A 20,550-nucleotide genomic window follows, 5' to 3' on the forward strand; every position below is an offset into this window, starting at 1 on the left:
ATACGGTTAACGTTTTTGTCATGTAAACTCAAACATTTTAATAAGCCCTTCAAAACTGAATTTATAGCTTTGTAGTTAATAAATCACTCTGGATTGAGTCAGCGAACTACATCTCCCATCAGCGCCCCCCTGTAACCAACGCAAGGGTTAAAATGTTTGGGAAAGAATCTGTGGAATTTCTTTCCTGTGAAATTTGGCCAGACAGTCGTAGAGCGAGCGAACGAGAGCGAAAGAGCTCACAAGCAGTAGTGTTGTGATGGAGGCGTTTAGAAATGTCCTGCTATGATGGAGTTTGGAGTGTTCAGTGGAATTAAAACGTTGAGGAGAACGTTGGTAACTAAGTTGTAAACTAAGGATCTCTTTTTGCCACTCCCCAGAGAAAACACACACATATTCGGGGGGATTCAGTTATGGCTGAACCCCTTCTAAAGCGGACTTTCTCGAGGTTGCGGGGCAAAGAGAAATTCCGTCGGAAAACAGACCCAAAGCTCGCTGGTAAGTGTTACGTTTCTCCTCTATAGAATTTGTAGTTGGTTTAGTATTTTGCGATTGCCGTAGAGATCCTTGCGGAAAGATGTGCGCGTAATCCTTGTGTTTATTCGTGAGTGCAATAGAAACTTTTCAAATGACATTTTTTTGTTTTCAATGAGTGCAACATGTAGTCTACGTGAAATGCAAGAATCGTATTTTAAGGCGAAGACTAGCCTATAGGTATTCTATAGATAATTAATCATAGTCGTGTTGGCTGATTTATGTTAACCTACATGTGACCCTAACCTCTTTGCCATGTCGGTATGTTGTGTAGATTAGCCTATTCCCTCATGGGGCATGCCATAATATTGATGTAATTTGGAATTTTATAATCGAGTAAACTCAGTGCGTGCGACCCTCAATTTCGTAGGAGAGTCCCTGATGCTTAAACATTTCCTTTTGTTCCATTTGGTCGAGAAGGCATGCTGTTTACATTCTTCCTACACAAGTTAATGTTATTGAAATGTGGGCAATAACACTTAGCTAAAGAAGACGGTGTGAAAAAAAAAACCTGAACAAACTCAACAGTGGAACGACCATTGCCAATAGCCCACCACTTCAGTAACACGTTCGCAAAATTGTGAGTTACATAATTCCATTCAGCAGCCATATCACGGGCCCCGGTACGTTCCTCCGGAGCTTGCCAGATAACACCATAACAAAGTGAATCCGTATTGAGGAATTGTGTCCACGCTCATTCCTTCCCACATTAGGCCACCGTGGCCTTGTCTGTAAAGTGTGTGTGTGTAACAGTCTTTTCCTAGTGAAATTCCTGTCTGTCAGTCCTCATGAATAAGCGACCGTGTGCCATGTACCCTACCCATGTGCCATGTCTTGGACGTGTAGTGAATAACGGCTTTATAAGTTGTTGGATTTGATTACACAAGAGGAGGGTGGGTTGTGTTTGGGACAGACTGTCAGAGAAAGGATTGCTTGTTGAGTTAGTGAGGCAATGACAAACGTTTGCAGGGTAGACCTACTGCTGACTTTTGTACTCAAATGGATAATTCAGCAGTTTGAAGATGACAAATGCCATGTCTCAATAAATCTCAAGTTCTCCAATGTAGACCTATACAGATCCTACAACAGAAACAGATCCTACAACAGAAACTCCGTTTCAATTTTCAGTTTTCAGGCCCTCAACTGGGGTTTGTGACCTATGCCTCCAGAGGGAGTTGGAAACAATAGATCTTCAGATTTGTGACTGCTATGCCAATAACAGATCTCTAACATAAGCTTCTCCTCGTCATTTCAATAACACCACTTTTCACATCACATTCACACCATAGTGTCAGTGAATGGTAAATACATGAGTTGTAGTGTAGACTCTCACTCCTTCTCAAGTCTTTCTTGCTTAATGTTTTCACCATGCCTTGTCCATAGACTTCAGCATACTCTTGCCTGGTCTCTCTCATTCCACTCGTTTTCCTCTTGCGCCCTGTTTCTCTCACCCCTTCTCTCACTCTCCCGCCCCCTCCTTGACTGCTTGTTATGTCTAAAATAGGGAAAGCAGCAGCACACACACTGGATTGTGTGGACATTTGGAGTGTAGTTGGAACTTATATACACACTTTGCGCCACTTAGACTTGGAACTGTGTGTGTGTGTGTGTGTGTGTGTGTGTGTGTGTTCTTGTCTATTGGGCTGTTGGGTTCATGATGCCCCTTATAGAATATGGGAATGCATAGAGAGAGAGGGAAAGAGACTACAGCTGTGGCAATACAGTCCAGCTGCAGGTCATGGCTGTTAAGGAAGCTCTCTCTCTCTCTCTCCTCTCTCTCTCTCTCTCTCTCTCTCCCTCTCCTCTCTCTCTCTCCTCTCTCTCTCTCTCTCTCTCTCTCCTCTCTCGCTCTCTGTCTGTCTCTCTGTCTCTCTCTTTCTCTTTCTCTCTCTCTCTTTCTCTCTCTCTCTCTCTCTTGCTCTCTGTCTGTCTGTCTGTCTCTCTCTCTCTCTCTTTCTCTTTTTCTTTCTCTCTCTCTCTCTCTCTTTCTCTCTCTCTCTCTCTCTCTCATTTCCCTCTCTCTACTGTGTGTGTGTGTGTCTTTTTAAGTGCTTGATGTAACGTTTGCTTAGCTTTGTAGCCCATGTGTTTGTGTGGCTGTGTGCCCTTGTGTGATCCTTTGCTCACCAGTGACTGTCAAAAGAGTTCTTTATCTGTGCTCTCTGTCCATCTGCAGACCACATGAGGATCGGAAAACAGATCTCTCTCTCTCTCTCTCTCTCTCCTTTCCCTCTCTCTCTCCTTTCCCTCTCTTTATTGACTACCATTTCTTATCTGTCATAGAAAATCTTGCCAAAAATGGAGGATGTCGTTCCAAAGTCCAAATGCACTGGAAGAGGTGAAATACAGCAAATATGTGCAGTCTGGCCTCTGTGCGGTCACTTCATTATGTTGCTTATGTAATGTAGGAACTGTAATGGTGCAACACAACATGTTGCATCTCTGTTGGGTTATTTATATGTTTTGAATCCCATATGTGTTTTTTTACAACTTCCACTTCCTCAGCTTCCTTGTGCCGCTGCTTCCGTAGTGCATGTCATTTGCTTTTTTAATCAAGGAAGTCAAGGACGTTAAAAAGACAACACAAAAGAAAATAACAGCAGCAGTGTAAAAATGTCCATCATAGTTGAAGTAAAGGCTAACATATGACACATATAACCGACAGATCTCAGAATCTTTGGGGGGGGCGCATGTTGAGATGATGGCACGTGGTTAGGGTATCATATAATGTTTAAAAATGTGGCAAAAAGCAGTTGTGATCATGTCGGTTACTGAAGAGCTTATTAGCCAGGACTTGGCATTCTAGAATAGGCCAAAGGGGAAGAGAACAGGGGCGAAAGAGTTGTTTAGAGGGGAGTTTCCTCTCCAACACTGACAGTAACGAGGGCCGCTTTCCTCAATCGGCGCTCTGATCATACGCAAGAGGGTTCCTGTAATTTAGGAGAGGGGGGGGATCCCAAGAAATGGCTTGTGTATTTGTGTGTGTATGAGAGAGTGAGAGGGAGAAAAAGAAAGAAAGAGGAAGAAAGAGAAGAGAGACAGAGAGAAGGAGACGGAGAGAGAAAAAGAGAGGGAGAGAGATGGCTCGGTCCCCTGAGGACAGGCCCTGCTGCGTTTCCTGTGTGTGTTCATCTCCTCTCTTGTGTTTAGATACCACTGCCAGAGCCCAGCGCCTCCATTTTGTAGCCTGACTGGATGGGAACAGGAGGCAGAGCTCTCTGCCCTGAGAGATGACTTAGAACGCCACTTGAATATATTCACAAGGACACGCATTGTGGTCAGAATGGTGCATTCTGGGAAAGCCAAGTATCTCAAGAGAGTGGCATTTAGAAAGTTTACTTGGACCACAAATCTGCCCCGAGCTCTTAAAGCAGGCTTATTTATTTTCTCCTTTTATTGTCATTTCATTAGATATCTGAGAGCAATTTTTCTTTCGGGGCAGGAATGGAAAAAACCTTCAGGGGGAGAGGGATGGGTTGGGGGTTGGGGGGGGGGGGGCTACTTAAATTTGGAAAACGGTTGAGTTTCCTGGAACGGTTGTGGTGATCATTTTCTTATTGAGCACAGAAAAGAGTTGGGGTAGATGGCAGCGTGAACTGCGAGTGCAACTGAAGATGTTGGTATGTGCTTTGGCAGGATGTCCCAAATTATGAAGGAGGTGGGGGTAGGAGGGAACGTTTTTGGGGGAGAGAGCTAATGGTTTCTCACAGCATACATTGTGAGAGAACTTTTCCACTCGTTTCTTTCTCTCACTCGCTCACTCTCTCTCACACACGCACACACTCTCTCCCCCTCTCTTTCTCTATTAATGCCAGGCAACTGGGATTCATTTATATAGCCGGGATTCATTTATATAGCCACGTCGAGGTTCTAGAAAAGGCAAATTTTCAGTGACACCAACCCTACTCCTTAAAAGAAACCGAAAATGACGAGACCATTCTCCACAGTGTCAAGGAACTAAAGAATTTTGATTTAAACTTTGCATTTTACTCAAGCCACACTAGCCAACTCTTTCAGATCCCAAAATCATTATTCACTTTCATGTGTGTGTGAAAAAGGAGTTCTTCCTGAAAGACACACACCTTTTCATGTAATGAGTAAAGTCAAGATGAATGTTTTAAGATTAAGAAGGACCCAGCAACTTTAGGGAGACTAGTGTTCTATAGCAATTAGATAAGCTCACAGTCGTGTTGGTTTTGGATTAGGTTATCTCTTTGGAGCCTACTCAGAAATAGTAAACCCTCTGCTCCAATGTACAGCCCATATTGCTCTGTCTGTGTAAAAGAGGGTGATGTGTTGGCTATAATTGAAGAGATCATATTATGTGAAGATAAAAAAAAATTCTGAAGGATGTGGTTTAGCCTCCCTGGAGGGATGGCTGTAAATCTTGTCCAGGGGCAGGCAGTCCCATGCAGCAGCAGAACACATTGTGTCATTGTCTCTCAAGCCAAGAGAGACGAGGAGCCACACAGCGTGAGCAGCTTCTGGAACATGCTGCTTTCCCTTCAAAGAAAAACAGAGGCGAGCATGCTGTAAAACGTGCCTCCGTGCTCCTAAGGGTTCGCTCTCGGTATCTGATTACTTCATCGCTGTTTTGGTGAACAGTTTGTGAAGTTCTTGTGTTCTCCCCTGACATAGTGCCGTATCTGTCAGCACTCATCCGCTATCTGCTCACAGCATTACTCACTCTTAGCCTTTTCAAATCCCATTGCTTGGCTGTATGTGAAGATCAAAGACAGAAGGGTTTTAGACATAAACAGCGTGGTGGTCACCGTTTCATTGGTTTTCACAGTCTGTGTACGGTACATTCACTGCTAGTTAGTCTTTTTATTTTCTTTTTTGTGATCTGTTAGTCTTTGTTGACCATTAATGTAGGTCTGGAATAAGAGCTTTCGAGGGGGGCATTACACAGCAGTCCTTACATACACCATGGGCTATGAAGTAGTGCCGTCAAGTCATGATGTGGACAGGCTAGACAATCGTGTGTGTGTGTGTGTGTGTGTATGGAGTGGCCTACGTGAATGAGTCTAAGAGGTGGAGGGTGAGGCCATGGCACTGCAGATGAGAGCGAGCTTTGTGTTCAAGTGTGTGTATTTTTGGGCACAGTGATGAATGGTGAAAGGGCTGAAGTGTGTGTGTGTGTGGTGTGTTCCACGATGTGGACAGGTTTGCAAACAGTTGTGTGTGTGTGTGTGTGTGTGTGTTTGTGTGTGTGTGTGTGTCTGTGTGTGTGTCCAGCTGTGAGTAGGCTAAAAGTACAAACTGGCTATTGACAGTAGCCCTACAAGTGTCAGACAGCTGGATGTTGTTCTCTCCTCTCTCTCTCTCTCTCTCTCTCTCTCTCTCTCTCCCTCTCTCTCTCTCTCTCTCTCTCTCTCTCTCTCTCTCTCTCTTTTCCCTTCTTTCTTTCCCTTCTCTCTCTATCCCCCTCTCCCCCTCCTGCTCACATTTAGGTATCCCTCCCAGCTGAGCCAAGACATGTAAGCTGTGAGCTGTGTATGAATAGGCTGGATATAGGGACAGTCCTCCCCCTGGTTCGTATAAATATACCTGTCTCTCTTTTCCTGTGTCTTTTCTAGTCTCCTCCACCCATGGCTCATTATCTCTCTTCCTTCAATACCCATCTAGCAGTCTTGTCTTCCACCTTTTTCTTTTTCTGTCCTCCATTCCGTGCTGTTTTTACTCTCTCCTCCTCTGTCTTTCTCTGCCCTCTCTTTTTCTGTCTTCTACTGTCCTTCATTTCTGTTCTTCCTTCTCTCTTTCTCTCCTCTGCCCCCCTTGGCCTTGCTCTCTCTCTCCTCTCTGTCTCTCTCTGTCTCTCTCTCTCTCTCTCTCTCTCTCTCTCTCTCCCCCCTCCTCTCTCTATCTCTCTCTCTCTCTCCCCTCCTCTCTCTCCCTCTCTCTCTCTCGTCTCCTGTCTTGGCTGTGGTGGAAGTACAGGAAGTCATCCGCAGTCCCCCTGTACAGTCTGTTACGCTCTGCTTTCCGCTGTGGCAGTGTGCCCTTGTGGGCGGGAGTCAGGGGCTCTGTGTGTGTGTGTGTGTGTGTGTGTGTGTGTGTGTGTGTGTGGCCTTGTGTGCTCTGGGTTATTCTGTTCCAGGTCGCTAACAACCCCCAACCCGCCTTTGCTCTCGACAACTTCCGGCATGAGCTCTTCGGCACTTTCTGCTGTCATACTGGGGTTGTCGCGGTTCATCATTTAGCAGCGCAAGATGGTGTCATGATTGTGTGTGTGCGATAAACAGTTTCACATATTCATGCTCTCAACCGCATCTATCTCATTTGGCAGAAGAATGCGCCTCACAGTGAATATTCGTGCTTACTCTTGTAAATGCGCATGAGGTCAACAAACATGCAGGAATGCTTGTGCGTAATGCACGCACATACACAAGCGCTGAGACAGACAGACAGACAGACAGACAGGCAGACAGACAGAAACAGACAGATGCACTCAAGCACACTGAGAGCAGGACAGACAGAGGGCCTATTCATGACTGTGGTGGTCGGGACAGAGCCTCATGCATTCTATGCGTCACGAGTCACTCACAGAGGGGAGAGGGGGAGAGACCACCAGATGTGCAGGATGTCGAGAGAGAGAGAGGAGAAGGGGGTGAGCAGGACGTTTTGAAAGTAGACGGCTAAATAGTTTAGCCCCCCACCCTCTCTTCCTTTCTGTGCTCCTGCATCTTTTTTTCCTCTGTTTGTTTGTTTACATGTTCTTGTGGAGGGTTTAGCTTTAGAACGCTGTGTTTGGAGAACAAGTCTGTGTTTCCAGATCGGTGGAGGGCGACAGCCTTTAACAGAAACACATGGCTTTATCATCAGACTAATGGCTCTTTTATTAGAAATTCAGCGTGATGGATTGAGTTCATTTCTCTGCCCCGACTTGAACCGCACATTCTGTCAGGTCCGGGATGGCGCTCATTCCTTCCTAAACCAAATATTTTCACACCAAATAAGGGCTGTAGTCAGCCCTAGCGGTGACAGTAATTGATGTCCCCTTTCTCCCCTCCAATTTCAGATGTCCAAGGGAAGACTCATCTGGACCAGAGTTCTTCATCATCGTCAGTGCTGACCTTTGTCGGTGCCGAAGTAGACAGCACGCTCGCCGAAGACTTTACCAGACGGACTCAGATCACTGTGGCAAAGAAGCAGAACTGGGCGAAGCAGGCGTCCACGTCCAGGGACCAGCCCCGAGTGGAGGCCACTCAAGCCCTGGTGCACAGAGCTCAGGAATGGGAGAGCTCCTCAGGAAAGACCCAGGCTTCGAAGCCGGCCTGGAGCCAAAGGACTTTGAGCGAAGATGGCGCTGAGGGCAGGTGTTTGGACTTCGAGTGGGAGGCCGTGCCCTCAAGCCCCCTGTGGGACTCGATCGACGCCGCTCTGCCTGACCTGGCTCCCCCTCCTGCGGCAGCAGGATACGCAGAGGTCAGCGCCTCGTCCTCCTCCTCCTCTTCTTCTTCCAGCACAGTTCGGCTGGCCGGCCAGGGGGCCTACCTCCAGAACCTGGAGAGGAGCAGCCGGGCCTGGGTGCTGTCCACAGGAAAGACCCAGGCTTCGGAGGAGGCCTCGCGTCTGCTCTCCGGCGGCCTGACGGACAGGAAGCAGACGGCTGACGGGGAGCACAACATTTGGTACAACCCCATCCCCGAGGAGGAGGACGCGCGGGTGGAGGACAGCGGTGGCGAGTACGGCGACCCCTGGAGGAGGAGAGGGGAGAGGGGGGTGGATGACCACAGCAAACCAGGGGCCGCGGGGAACAGTGCTGGCAGCAGCAGAGGGGCCCAGGGGGCAGCGTCCAGCACAAACCCCAGAGACATGGCTGCTGAGGTGGCCTGCAGCAGCAGTAGCAGCAGCAGCAGAAAGGACAGTCCAGGTATAGTATAGTATAGTATAGTCAGGCACCCCACCACACCACACGCCCCAGTCCTGAGGCAGTCACCCCACACCACCCCATATGCCCCAGCCCTGAGGCAATCACACCACCCCACATGCCCCAGTCCTGAGGCAATCACACCACCCCACATGCCCCAGTCCCAATTCTTTCCTGCAACACTAGCATTAGCAGTATATTAATATTTGAGCACTGCTCAGGTGATCACAAAATACATGTACAAAATAATGTACAAAATACAGTAGCTATGCTATATATCAAAATAAAATACTGTATTTTTGTTTTACTAAAAATACTCTTTAAGGAAGCATGAAATCACTTTGCAAACCTTCCATATTCCATATTCCATGTCTATTTAATCTATTCCTTCATCATTACACTGGCTCTGATTACGTGGACAATGTTTGAGAGCAACAGCTTTTCTCTGTGCACGAGACATGCCATAAATCTGACAACAGATCAGCAATGCTGTCCAGTCTGTTACATCTCATAGCCTAAATACTGTATCAGAGATGTACTCAAAAAGTTACAACCAAACTTATCAAGTGGTACAACTATCCACCGGACCAATTGAGAGCCACTGTGTTTCTTTAGGCGATACATGGGGCAACTTTTTGAGCAATTTATGTTGCAAGGCAACCACAGAACCGGTTCTTACTGATGAGTAAAGTTCTTCAGAAAAATAAGTTGCTCATATCAAAGGGAATGTGCCAGAACAACAATACTGAAAAAAGTGTGGGTGAGCATGTAATCATGTGGTTGAATGAGTGGGTTGGTTTGAGAGGGAGTGTATTGTGTGTGTAAGCAACCTACAGTACACGTTATTCCTCTTCACACTGGATCATCTTCACAAATCTCAATGGGCCTCATTCACCAACCGTTCTTACGAAGAAATTTGTTCTTAAAACCCACTTACACAGTTTTTTCGAAGATTATGGTATTCAGCAATGTTTTCTTGTTCTCACGTTAGAACAGAATCTATGAACACTCAAGAGCACTCTTACACACATTTGAGAACTGACTTGTTTGTGCAAAATCAATGGTTATTGCATTTTCATCATGTCTGCAGGTGCAAAATATAATACAATTACAACTATATATTTTATCATTTATGATATTTTTGAATAAAAATATTATAATTATTCTTTTAATAAAATTAATTCCACTATTTTACAAAGCGTTAAGGTATTTTGAAATAAATAAACACAACAAATAACACTTTTTCACTTTTTATACTATCTACTAAATATAATGACTATTTACTTTTCAATTCCTAAAGCAGTGCTTTCTCTTCAAAACCTGTGTCATGTACGGTAATCAAATTGTCTTGCTCATGTAGTGTATAATATAAGGTAGAAATGAAAGCTGGTGCCTCAGCCTCAATTTGTGTGCACACGGCCCTGCCGTATCATGCCCTTTTATGGGGATTGACAGGGCGTTTACCTATGCTAATTAAGAACAATTGGCACACCCCGTCAACTTAAGCAGAAAATGGTATTCATCATGATAAGAACCAAACTGCGAAAAATTCTGAGGTTTAAGAACACCTTTGTGAATCTGCTTTTTTCGTAGTTTTCTTAGGAAGATATTGGTGAATGAGGCCCATTAGTCAGCCCCAGTCAGAGGCTACATTTATTGTTTTGCACTTTCATGGTGTAATCAGTATTGGTTTTACCAAAAAATATTTACAAAAATACACACCTATAAAGCATTTTGATACTAAATTTTCTTCCACCCAATAAAATACAACACGGGAAGTGTCCTGTCTTTGCTGACTCTCTGTCTCTGTGTCCAGATATGTCGCAGCAGAGGGTGCAGCAGTCTGATTTCCAGGCCGTGGCTGGAGCCTCAGGCAGCGGCAGTGCTGGTGGAGGTGCGACCTCCTCGGACAATCCAGCTCCGGCCTCCAAGAAGTCCAGTGCCTCGGGCGGGACGGGCAGCAGCATGATGGAGCGGATCAAGTCCCCGGGCACGGTCCGGCGCCTGTCCATGAAGATGCGCAAGCTGCCCGAGCTGCGCCGCAAGCTCAGCCTGCGCTCCTCGCGCTCTCAGCGCCATGCCAACGGGCAGGGCGGCAGCGGCGCCAACGACGACGCCTCGCCGCCCAACGCCCGCAAGGAGTCGTCCAACAACGTGATCAGCCGCTACCACCTGGACAGCAGCGCCCCGCCGGCCCGACCGCGCCGACGGGCCTCGAGGGCGCGCTCCGCTGACAAGGGTGGCTACCTCAGCGATGGGGACTCCCCCGAGCTCCTGCCCAAGCAGGGCGGCGCCGCCTCGTCCACTACCGCCGGGTCTCAGGGCTCCGGCTCGGTGGCCCCTCCTCCCCCTTTGCACCAGACCGGCCAGGAGGCCCCAGGCTCGGCCTCTGCGGTGCCCTTGGCGGACACCGGCTCCTTCCGCATGTACAGCCTGGCGGACCAGCCGCGCTGTGGCCAGCGCATGTCGGGCCTCCTCACCGTCCACCTGCTGGGCGTGGAGGAGCTGACACGGGCCCCGGCGCGGGCCGACGCGGGCAAGGAGGTGTTCTGCGCCATCCAGGTGGACGGTGTGACGCGCGCACGCACCTCACTGCTCACGTGCCGTGGTGCCACGCTGCCCCTCAACCACACCTTCAACCTGGAGCTGGAGCGGGCGCGCCTGCTCAAACTGGTGGTCCTCACACCCGTCACGGCCACCACAGGACAGCCCGCTAACGGCTCGGTGGCGCCCCACGCGTAACCGCGTCTGCTGCCTTGGGGCCGTGGCCATCCCGCCACTGTTCAGAGGTGAGTCAACATGGGGAGGATGAGGGAGAGCACACGTACACTGGTCTACAGTGGTTTACACTGGTATACACTGGTTTAAATCAGATCTGTTTCCAAATAATATTTTAATTGATATCATTTACTTTAAAGAGAACAAAGCTTTTTTTTCCCAAAGCCACCCACAAATGAGTCGATGAAAAACAAAAGTACGTCTGCTGCGTTTACAGGAATAAACATTAAGTGCTGCAAGTCTGCGACTCAAGAGATCAAAGGGCCACTTCTGGAGAGGATTTACTGTTCTCTCTTCCTCACTTCTCCCTCCTGAATCATCTGCTCTGTTTGTGCTTCCTCTGGTCTCTCTATCTCCACATCTCAACCTCAATCTGTCTCCCCACTTTCCTCTGTGTACTCCTTTCTTTCAATTCTCCTCTCTCTCTCTCTCTCTCTCTCTCTCTCTCTCTCTCTCTGTCTCCCCCAACTCTCTTTGCTGCTGTCATCCCTGCCCATCCATCTTTCTACCTTTACTTTACATTTCACACACTCTTCTTTTTTTCTCCCTCTCTCCACTTCATCCCCCCCCACCCCCCCCCCCCCCCCTTCACCCCTTCTTTCTCCGGCCGTAGGCTCGCGCAGTCAGCAGCTATGTGTGCGTCTGGAGCCGCGGGGGCTGCTCTACGCGAAGCTGACCCTGCTGGAGCAGTGGGAGGCCCCGCCGCCGCGCCTCAGTGAGCTGCCCCCTCCCAGCGTCTTCGGCGTGGAGCTGCGCCACCTGGTGGACAAGGAGGGCTCGGCGCTCCAGGTGCCCCTGCTCATCCAGAAGAGCGTGGCAGAGATCGAGAAGCGCGGCCTGAAGGTAAGAGGGAGGGAGGGCGCTTTCGCTCTCTCTCTCTTTCTCTCTCTCTCTCTCTCTCGGCACAGCTGCCTGCGCACGTTTTTTGATCAGGCACGACGTGGAACTATTTATGGAGTGGAAAAAAACTCAATGGAAGGGAGTCCGGCGAGTTTCAGTGGAAAAATACAGCTTGAGGGATCAGGGGGGTTTGGCGTTCTGGTGGCAAAATTCTTCTCAGCCGAAGGCATTTGTTATTATGGTTGGAAGTTGTCAACATCACACAATTCTTTCTTGGTGTCTGCTGTGTATTAACAAGTGCAAATCTGTGTGTGCGTCTGTGTGTGTGTGTGTGTGTGTGTCCTGTCTGTGTGTGTGTTCATGTGTGCAGGTAGTGGGCCTGTACCGACTCTGTGGTTCGGCCGCAGTGAAGAAGGAGCTGAGGGATGCGTTTGAGAGGGACAGTACAGCGGTCACCCTCAACGAGGACCTGTACCCAGACATCAATGTCATTACCGGTTCGTACCACAATACCCCTGGCAGCACTTTCCAGAGCTCCCTTTCTGTGGTATATCTTACTGTTGCGAAAGGAAGTCACATCGTGTGAACTTGCCAGATAGGCAGCTATGTCTGTTATGGATCTGACCTTAGACCTGTAGAACAGACCTTGCCCTAAACAAACCTGGCCCTGGTCAATGCCAAAATCAGTACCACAGAGTTTAACTGCTGTCAGGCCCAGAGCAATGCCAAATCAGTACCACAGAGTTTAACTGCTGTCAGGCCCAGAGCAATGCCAAATTGTACCACAGAGTGAAGCTGCTGAGTCTGGTTTTGATGGTGGAGGTTTGCCAGTGAGGGTCTAACTGACTCATATAGAGGAGCCTTCCACCCCCAGGCAATGCTGCCAAGCAGGATGACGAAGACAACCAGCTATATTGAACGCTTGTGACAGCATTTACCACAGCCCAAGTGATTTAGGGAAAAATGAGGAGGAAAACAAGATTAGCTGGATTGGTCAGGGGCTCTGGTGGAGAATGCACGCTATGTTCAATAGGTCAGTCTGCCTCAGTCCATCTCAATCAGCCTAGCCGCTTCTGCTGTGTGATTTGGCACAGGCATCCTGAAGGACTACCTGCGGGAGCTGCCATCGCCGCTCATCACGAGGACCCTGTACGAGGTGGTTCTGGAGGCCATGTCCTTGAGGCCAGCCTGCCGGACCGACGCGGACACCCAGCGCAGCCAGAGCACCGTGTCCCTCCTCCAGTGCCTCCCCGAGCCCGAGAAGGTACCTCTCCTCTCTCCTTTCTTCTCTTCTTCCTCTCTTCTTCTTGTTTTCCACTGCCATCCTTTGTACTTGTCGTTCGCCGATAGTTGATGTAGGCTGGCAGTGCTGGCATTGACTGCTCTGAGGTAAAGGGAACAGGACCGGCTCCAGAGCAGCCTGGGTTGGGAGCTCTCTCTCTCTCTCTCTCACTCTCTCTCTCTCTCTCTCTCTCTCTCTCTCTCTCTCTCTCTCTCTCTCTCTCTCTCTCTCTCCCTCTCTCTGTTCATTCTCTCCTCATCTCTTTTGCCTGAGTCAACAGGCATGACAGAAAAACGAGCCTCCGCTGTCTGCTCGCCTGAGTGCGTAAACACGGATCGTGTCAACACACGTGAGGCCGAGTGCGTTTCATTGTGTTTTGACAGCATTATGCAAGAATGCTTGAGAAAGTGGGGGACAGAGAGAGAGAGCGAGAGAGAGAGAGCAAGAGAGAGAAAGGGGCCGGAGGAGTGGTGGACGGACGGACGGACAGAGAGATGGAGGAGGAGGAGGAGGTGGGGGAGGGGGGTCCAGAGCCCAGCCGCAACGAAGCCCAGAACATTCTCCCTTTCACTGGCACTGAGCCACGGAACGGAATGTTACAGACCTCTCTCTCTCTCTCTCTCTCTCTCTCTCTCTCTCTCTCTCTCTCTCTCACTCTTCTTTCTCTCTTTTCCTCTCCATCGTTCGCTCTCTCGTTTGGTAATCATATGTTTGTTTATCCCCCCTTTTTGAATCCAGAGGGCTTAGCCTTGTGTTTCCCGGCCTATTCCAAAACAAACAGACTTTAATAATGTGAACCTCTCCTCTTAATGCCGTGTGTTTTTAATGTTCCTTTTTTTCAATGCCAACATCAACCCCCCGGCCCAATTCCCCAACTTTAAAAAGAAAAGTGTGGGCAGTTTGTTGAAACACTGACTCTCTCTTCCTAGCCCCTTTCTCTCTCTCTCTCTCTCTCTCTCTCTCTCTCTCTCTCTCTCTCTCTCTCTCTCTCTCTCTCTCTCTCTCTCTCTCTCTCTTTCTCTCTCTCTCTTTCTTTGTATTTCTCTTTCCCTCCATTGGCCAAGGGATTTTCCCCATCCCTCTCCGAGCATGGATAGCGGAAAAGAGACACTCAGTGGTGTTTACGTTTGAGAGGACATTTCTCACCAACTGTTTGATTCCCGACTGCTGAGTGTTGAGAGGCCCTCTTTCTCCCTGTGTTTGGTGCGTCTCTCTGACCGCCCGCTCTCCCCTGCAGGCCACACTAACCCTGCTGCTGGACCACCTGAGCCTGGTGGCCTCCTTCTGCGACAGCAACCGCATGACGTGCCAGAACCTGGCCGTGTGCTTCGGCCCCGTGCTCCTCACGCCCACGCAGGAGTCCTGGATCCCCAGCGTGCCGGGAGCACTCGCCGTGCCAGCCGCGCCCGCACAGCACAGCTCGGCCCGCGGGGGGCGAAGCTTCGCCCACAGCGAGGACATCGCCAGTGCCGTGGACTTCAAGCGTCATATCGAAGTCCTGCATTACCTGCTGCAGCTGTGGCCCAGTGAGTGTGTGTGTGTGTGTGGGTGTGTGTGTGTGTGTGGGGTGGGGGCGTATGTGTGGCTATGGGTGGGTGTGTTTGTGTTAGACGGGTGGGGTGCATACTTGTGTATGTGTGTGCATTCACCCACGTCATTGGTCAGCGTGTGGGTTAAGTCGCTGTTTCAGTTCTGTGTTTGTGTGTGTGTGTGGGTGGGAGAGCAGTGAGTTAGTGTTGTCTGTGTGAAGGGTCTGTGTGTGAATTAAAGGGGTGGGGTGGACGTAGCTCTGGCCAACTGTGGACACACTATACATCTCCACTCTGCTCTTTGATGCGTCTACAATGTGTGTGTACTTTGGCAGACACACATACAGCCATTCACTTCCTCTGGTCATTATTGTGGCCAAGGGAGGACAAATATGATAATTTGTGTGTATGTCTGCATATGTGAGTGAAGGTCCATTCATCTGAGAGATCAAGAGTGCACACACACACACACACACACACACACACACACACACACACATCTATCAGCTGATGGTAATTAATCATAATTAGGAAGACCTGACTTAGTAAATGAAGCGCTGGGGCCACCGAGCCCAAGAGTCAGAGTTTGCTTTCTTTAGCTGTGGCTTTTCACAAGGCGTGTGTGTGTGTGTGTGTGTGTGTGTGTGTGTGTGTGTGTGTGTGTGTACATGTAAGTGTGATTCAGTGTCTAAAAGACTTTCTTCATGTCTGTTCCTCCCCAGTTCCCACAGGCAGAGTCCCAGAATCCCCCTCTCCTACTCCCGTCACCACAGAGCCCCCGCCCCCCTCCCCCACCCCTGCCCCCCACACCGTATCCCACAATGCCTTGCAGCGGCGAGGCCAGCGGCTGCCCCTGCGCCTGGACATGCCCCAGGAGGTGGTGGTCTCACGCCGCGGGCGTGGCCGCCTTGAGAGCCCGCCCTGCAACCGGTACGCCGGCGACTGGAGCCTCTGTGGCCGGGACTTCCTGTCAGGCGGCGAAGCGGACTACGACGAGGTGGCGGGCAGCGACAGTGACGAGGAGGACGAGGAGGACGACGACCTCGGACAGACGCAGCAGCAGCAGCAGCAGCCATCGACGAAGGAGAGCTGGCAGCCGTCACCCGCCGGCCTCTACGTGGACGACTTTGCGCTGGACTTTGACGCGCCGTTTACCTGCAGGCTGAGCCTGAAGGACTTTGACACGCTCATCTCAGACCTAGAGAGAGAGCTGGCCAAACAGATCAACATCTGTCTCTAGGACCAAGGCTGAGCTGGGACCGGATGGAGGGATAGAGAGAGAAGAGCGGAGGAGAGGAGAGGTGAAGAGAGTGGAAAAAAGCTGTCAGGTTCAGAGGAAGGTGACGCTCACTTCTCGGACGAAGACACAAATGACCAAAGAATGACGACGAGCAGCCTCCGCTGCTTCAGAGATGATGACGACATGTATTTAATAATTCCTGGAGCTCTGTTGAGGCTCTCTGCTGTGTAGCAGCTCCGTGTGCCAAAAGCTGGTCGTCGTCTGCGAGCGATGACAAGACCCAGACAAAAAAAATAAAATCATGTGTTCATTTATTGTAAACGTTCAACATATCACTTGACAGACTGCTAATCTTAAACTAAGCTATTGACAATCAGTGTTTTTGAGAATTTATACTCTAATATTTTAGAATAATCTAATTCTGTCATTGTGGTGTCTGTGTGGTGTGTCGTTAAGTGGAAAAGAAAATGAATGTTTAATGATGTTGCCCAATATTTGTGCCAAAGTTCCTTATTTATTATTTGTATTAAATTATGGCGTTCAGGCTGATTTAGTATGACATTGCCCAAAATGTGTTGACAGTGTCGGTCAGATTTTTTGATGACCGTCATAATTTTGCACAATGAGAGAAGCATGTCAGTAACCACAATTTCCCATGTTCATCCAAAGATCTTTCGATGAAAAAGCACAAGTTAGAAAAATGGACACGTACTCAAGTATCCCAAGCCTACAGTCACAAGTTCTCACATACTTTTGAACACGTGGTGGTTTTGACTTTGAGGAAAAATGCTCTTACATGGACCTCACTGACCAAAGACTTGTGTGTTGCACTTCCTGTTTGGTAGTTGAAGAGACTTAGTATTAGTGCAGCATGTGTTGCTGTTGTCATGTTTGCTGTCATCAGCAGTATTTGTTTTGATATTTTTCCCACGGTACAATACTCAGCTAACTGTGATTTATTGAAGCCACAGAAGGAATGACAAGGCCATATTTTAGAGCATTGCTCCTTATGCAATAATGACACCATATTTTTTGACAGTTTGTATTCTATTTTGTTTAGTTATATAAACAATATTATTTTGTATTGCACATTTACAGCAAGCACTTATATTTTATGCCATATAACCAAGTGTTCAAGTACACCATTCTTGTTATGAATTTGTACTGTAACATACCATTCAGTGTTATAAACCAAAAGAAGAAGACAATAAAGCACAGTATTATATTTCCAATCGATTGTTTGTTAATGTTTTTACTGCTGCTGTTTTCGTAGAGCAAGAAGCGTAAATATACTTGGTCTCTGATGACCTCTGCTGGCCATGCTGTGGAATGTGGTGAGTCTGGGAAGTGTGTAAACTATACATTCCCATAACCTTCCTCCATGTCCATGCCACCATGGGGGTCATCCCACACATAGCACTGTCCCTAACAGAAACCGCAGTTTGGATGCCGTGTCAAGCCTTACCCCTAGTCTAGATTTGCATTATGAGCTAGAATTCTGATTATATATACACATGAAGTACTACAAATGTTTCAATTTATTTTCATTCTCAATGTGTTCTAGTACCAGCAGGTGGCATGATACACCCATGTGAGATTGAGTCATCTCACACAAAGATGTCTGTGTAATTTAGCTTTTACTGATTCACTTACTTCTTAATATGATGAGTGTAATGTAGCTATTCATTAGATGAATTAAGTCAGTAGCTCTTATAGAGTACTTAATTGAGTTAAATTGATCATGACATAGTTCATATAAATCTTCCATGACACATACTGAACATCAGATGCTAGCATATAAGATGGGCTGAACGATTTGGAGCAAAGTCAAGCTTCAGTTCAATATTCCAAATTTAGTTTTGAGTCGGGCCATCTCTGGTAGGCATGCCTGGTGCAGGAGAAACACTGCACTCCTGTTAGGTGAGCTGCACTGTCTTTCACACAAGGAGATTGACATGATGAATATGAAAATCATAGATGTGACCAGATTAACCATTAGCTAATTGCGTTCGTTAAAATTGTGATTTCCATTAAAGTACTATGAATTGTGCAGCCTTAGTACTCCGCATCATACAGTATATTGCTGTAGATCTGCACCATTTTCATGAAGTGATGTGTTCAGATGAAATCCCCTGTGGGGAGATGTGAGTCTGCAGTCTTGTGGTGCTGGAGACTAGTACATGCAGTGCAATGATGGAGCTGTCATACTGCCATGTCACCTGTCTTCTCCCATCAGTGCCGTTTCCATGGAAACGCTATATTTATCAAGAGAAACAGGATCACACTAGAGGGACTCCAAGAGGAGGAGGAGGCTCAGTACACAGGGCCAGCCAACAGGCTCTATCAGAGCAGGTACAGGCAAGGTGTGATGGACCAGGTTATATTAGGCTGGAGTGTGTGTGAGGGGGGCGCTTTTTTGGAAGCTGAAACTGATAAGCGAATGCAAGGCATGGCTATTCTTAATCTGGCAAAGGATTTCTCAATTTCCTTCTCTTTCCTTCTCAGTTCAGCCTGTTTAACTGCAGTTAGAAGTCCATTAACCAGGGTGATTACGCTCAATGAAATAAACGTGGTGACATAGTACAGTAGATCTTTTGACACACTTCTGGGAGCCAGTTTGGGTTTTGAGATTTCGGTAAAGTCTATGTAGCCTTCTGGTAGAGACTGGGAAAGGGTGGAATTGTGTTGATTTCTGGCAAAATACCAGAAAGAGATTAAACCGGTGTGGAGAAAATTATTCAGAAGTGTATGTGACCGACAGACATTTCCCAACAGACATTTTGTTTGAAAAGCTTTTATCATACACACTTCATTGCGCTAAGATGTTAGTGATCAATACTGACCAGAAGATGCACAGATGGACTGTCCTGACCGTGTGTGTGTGATATGATCTGATCTGATTTATCACTGTGGTCCAAAATGTAAAATCTTATTTTTGCAGCCGATTTATTGTTGATTGTTATTTCTTTCTTGTATTCACATGGTGGTGTTGGAGCGGGTTAGGTTGCCTCACTTGACTGTTCCAGACTAGTCTGTCATTCCTGGGTTGTGGTCTGTGTAGTCCCAGCAGATGGCAGTGCTGATTCTACTGCAGCTGAGCTCGGCTGGAGATGGAAGTCATGTAATATCTGTCCAGTTTCATTCCACAGATATGGCCTCACGCATTTAGTTTCACTGTTGTCGCTAATTGCATTACATAATGACTGTAACCTGAATCTGAACTTCAAAGCATTGCAGAGAACTGGGGAAAGGCGTTGTGGTAGATGAGGGAAACATTGAGTGGATAACTCTTCAAAAGGATCGGCCGTCGACAATGTCGGTTCTGTTTTGGGACGGACAGGCCGAGCGAGGAGTGGGCTCCCTCCCTATCCCCTTCCTGTCTCCTCTGGCCCAGGCTCTGTCTCTCTAATGGCTCCTGTCACCACGCGCCTCTGCTTTCCTGCACTTTTGTCTGCAGCATCTCTGCAGTTCACTCTTCTGTCACTCCCTTCCCTTTTACACACACACACACACACACACACACACATACACACACACACACTCACACACACACGCTCACACACACACACACACACACACACACACACACACACACACACACACACACACACACACACACACACACACACACTACATTTATTGTGTGTGCATCAGTTTGTGCAAAGTCAATGTGTCAATGAGTTTAGTATCAGCACTGTGTGAGGTATGTGAACACTCTGATACAATATATATGACAATATATATGACAACTGTTGCATTATACTTTGAATGGAACAAGAGTTTCATTGAGGCCAAACATTGCCTTACAGTCTACAGTCTATCTTTCTCTTTCTCAGTGTGTGTGTGTGTGTGTGTGTGTGTGCGTGCATCTTTAAAATAATGAATAGCTTGTAGACTCAGATTATCTTTCTGTGGAGCCACAAATGGTGACCAGTGCTGATAGGTCATACAAACCGACATTCACCCTCACCCACACACAGACACACCCACACCCTCCATACCCCAGACCCCTTGGCACATCCTGATACTAATTAATTAATTAACATCTATTCATCCGTTAGTTTTCTCGTCTGAGACTGAATCCTCTTTGGATGTCAACACAGTGTGCATGTCCCAGTAGAATGCACATCAGGTGATAAAGTAAATAAAGACATCCTCCTGATCATATCAGACCAAAGATGGTACCCAGAACACACTGTTGATTTCTTCATTGTCTTCTGTAGAAATCACATTTTTGTGTTTTACCCAGTGAATTCTCCAGAGCATCAGAGCATTGTATAGACTTCAGAGTACAACCTATCTGCTGACTTGAGTGATGCTAAGTAAATCTGTGGATATACACAAAAACCAACAAACAAACAAACAAGCACACACAAACATACAGTACACACACACACAGACACACACACGTACACACACGTACACACACACATCACACAGACACACACACACGCCTTGTGAAAAGCCACAGCTAAAG

The 20,550-nt window shown here is 47.7% G+C and overlaps 1 protein-coding gene across 1 annotated transcript; it reads left to right on the forward strand.

The window, feature by feature from the left end:
* Positions 1 to 198: 198 nt before the first annotated feature.
* Positions 199 to 17,305, forward strand: LOC121700379 (rho GTPase-activating protein SYDE1). The gene is given in 9 exon segments (XM_042083314.1): positions 199 to 495; positions 7,553 to 8,407; positions 10,221 to 11,133; positions 11,135 to 11,193; positions 11,796 to 12,025; positions 12,393 to 12,519; positions 13,117 to 13,286; positions 14,542 to 14,830; positions 15,556 to 17,305. Coding segments are annotated over 9 exon segments (3,246 nt in total). The 5' UTR covers positions 199 to 410; the 3' UTR covers positions 16,074 to 17,305.
* Positions 17,306 to 20,550: the final 3,245 nt, after the last annotated feature.

Source organism: Alosa sapidissima, chromosome 24 (genome assembly GCF_018492685.1).
Source record: "Alosa sapidissima isolate fAloSap1 chromosome 24, fAloSap1.pri, whole genome shotgun sequence".
Classification (NCBI taxonomy): domain Eukaryota; kingdom Metazoa; phylum Chordata; class Actinopteri; order Clupeiformes; family Clupeidae; genus Alosa; species Alosa sapidissima.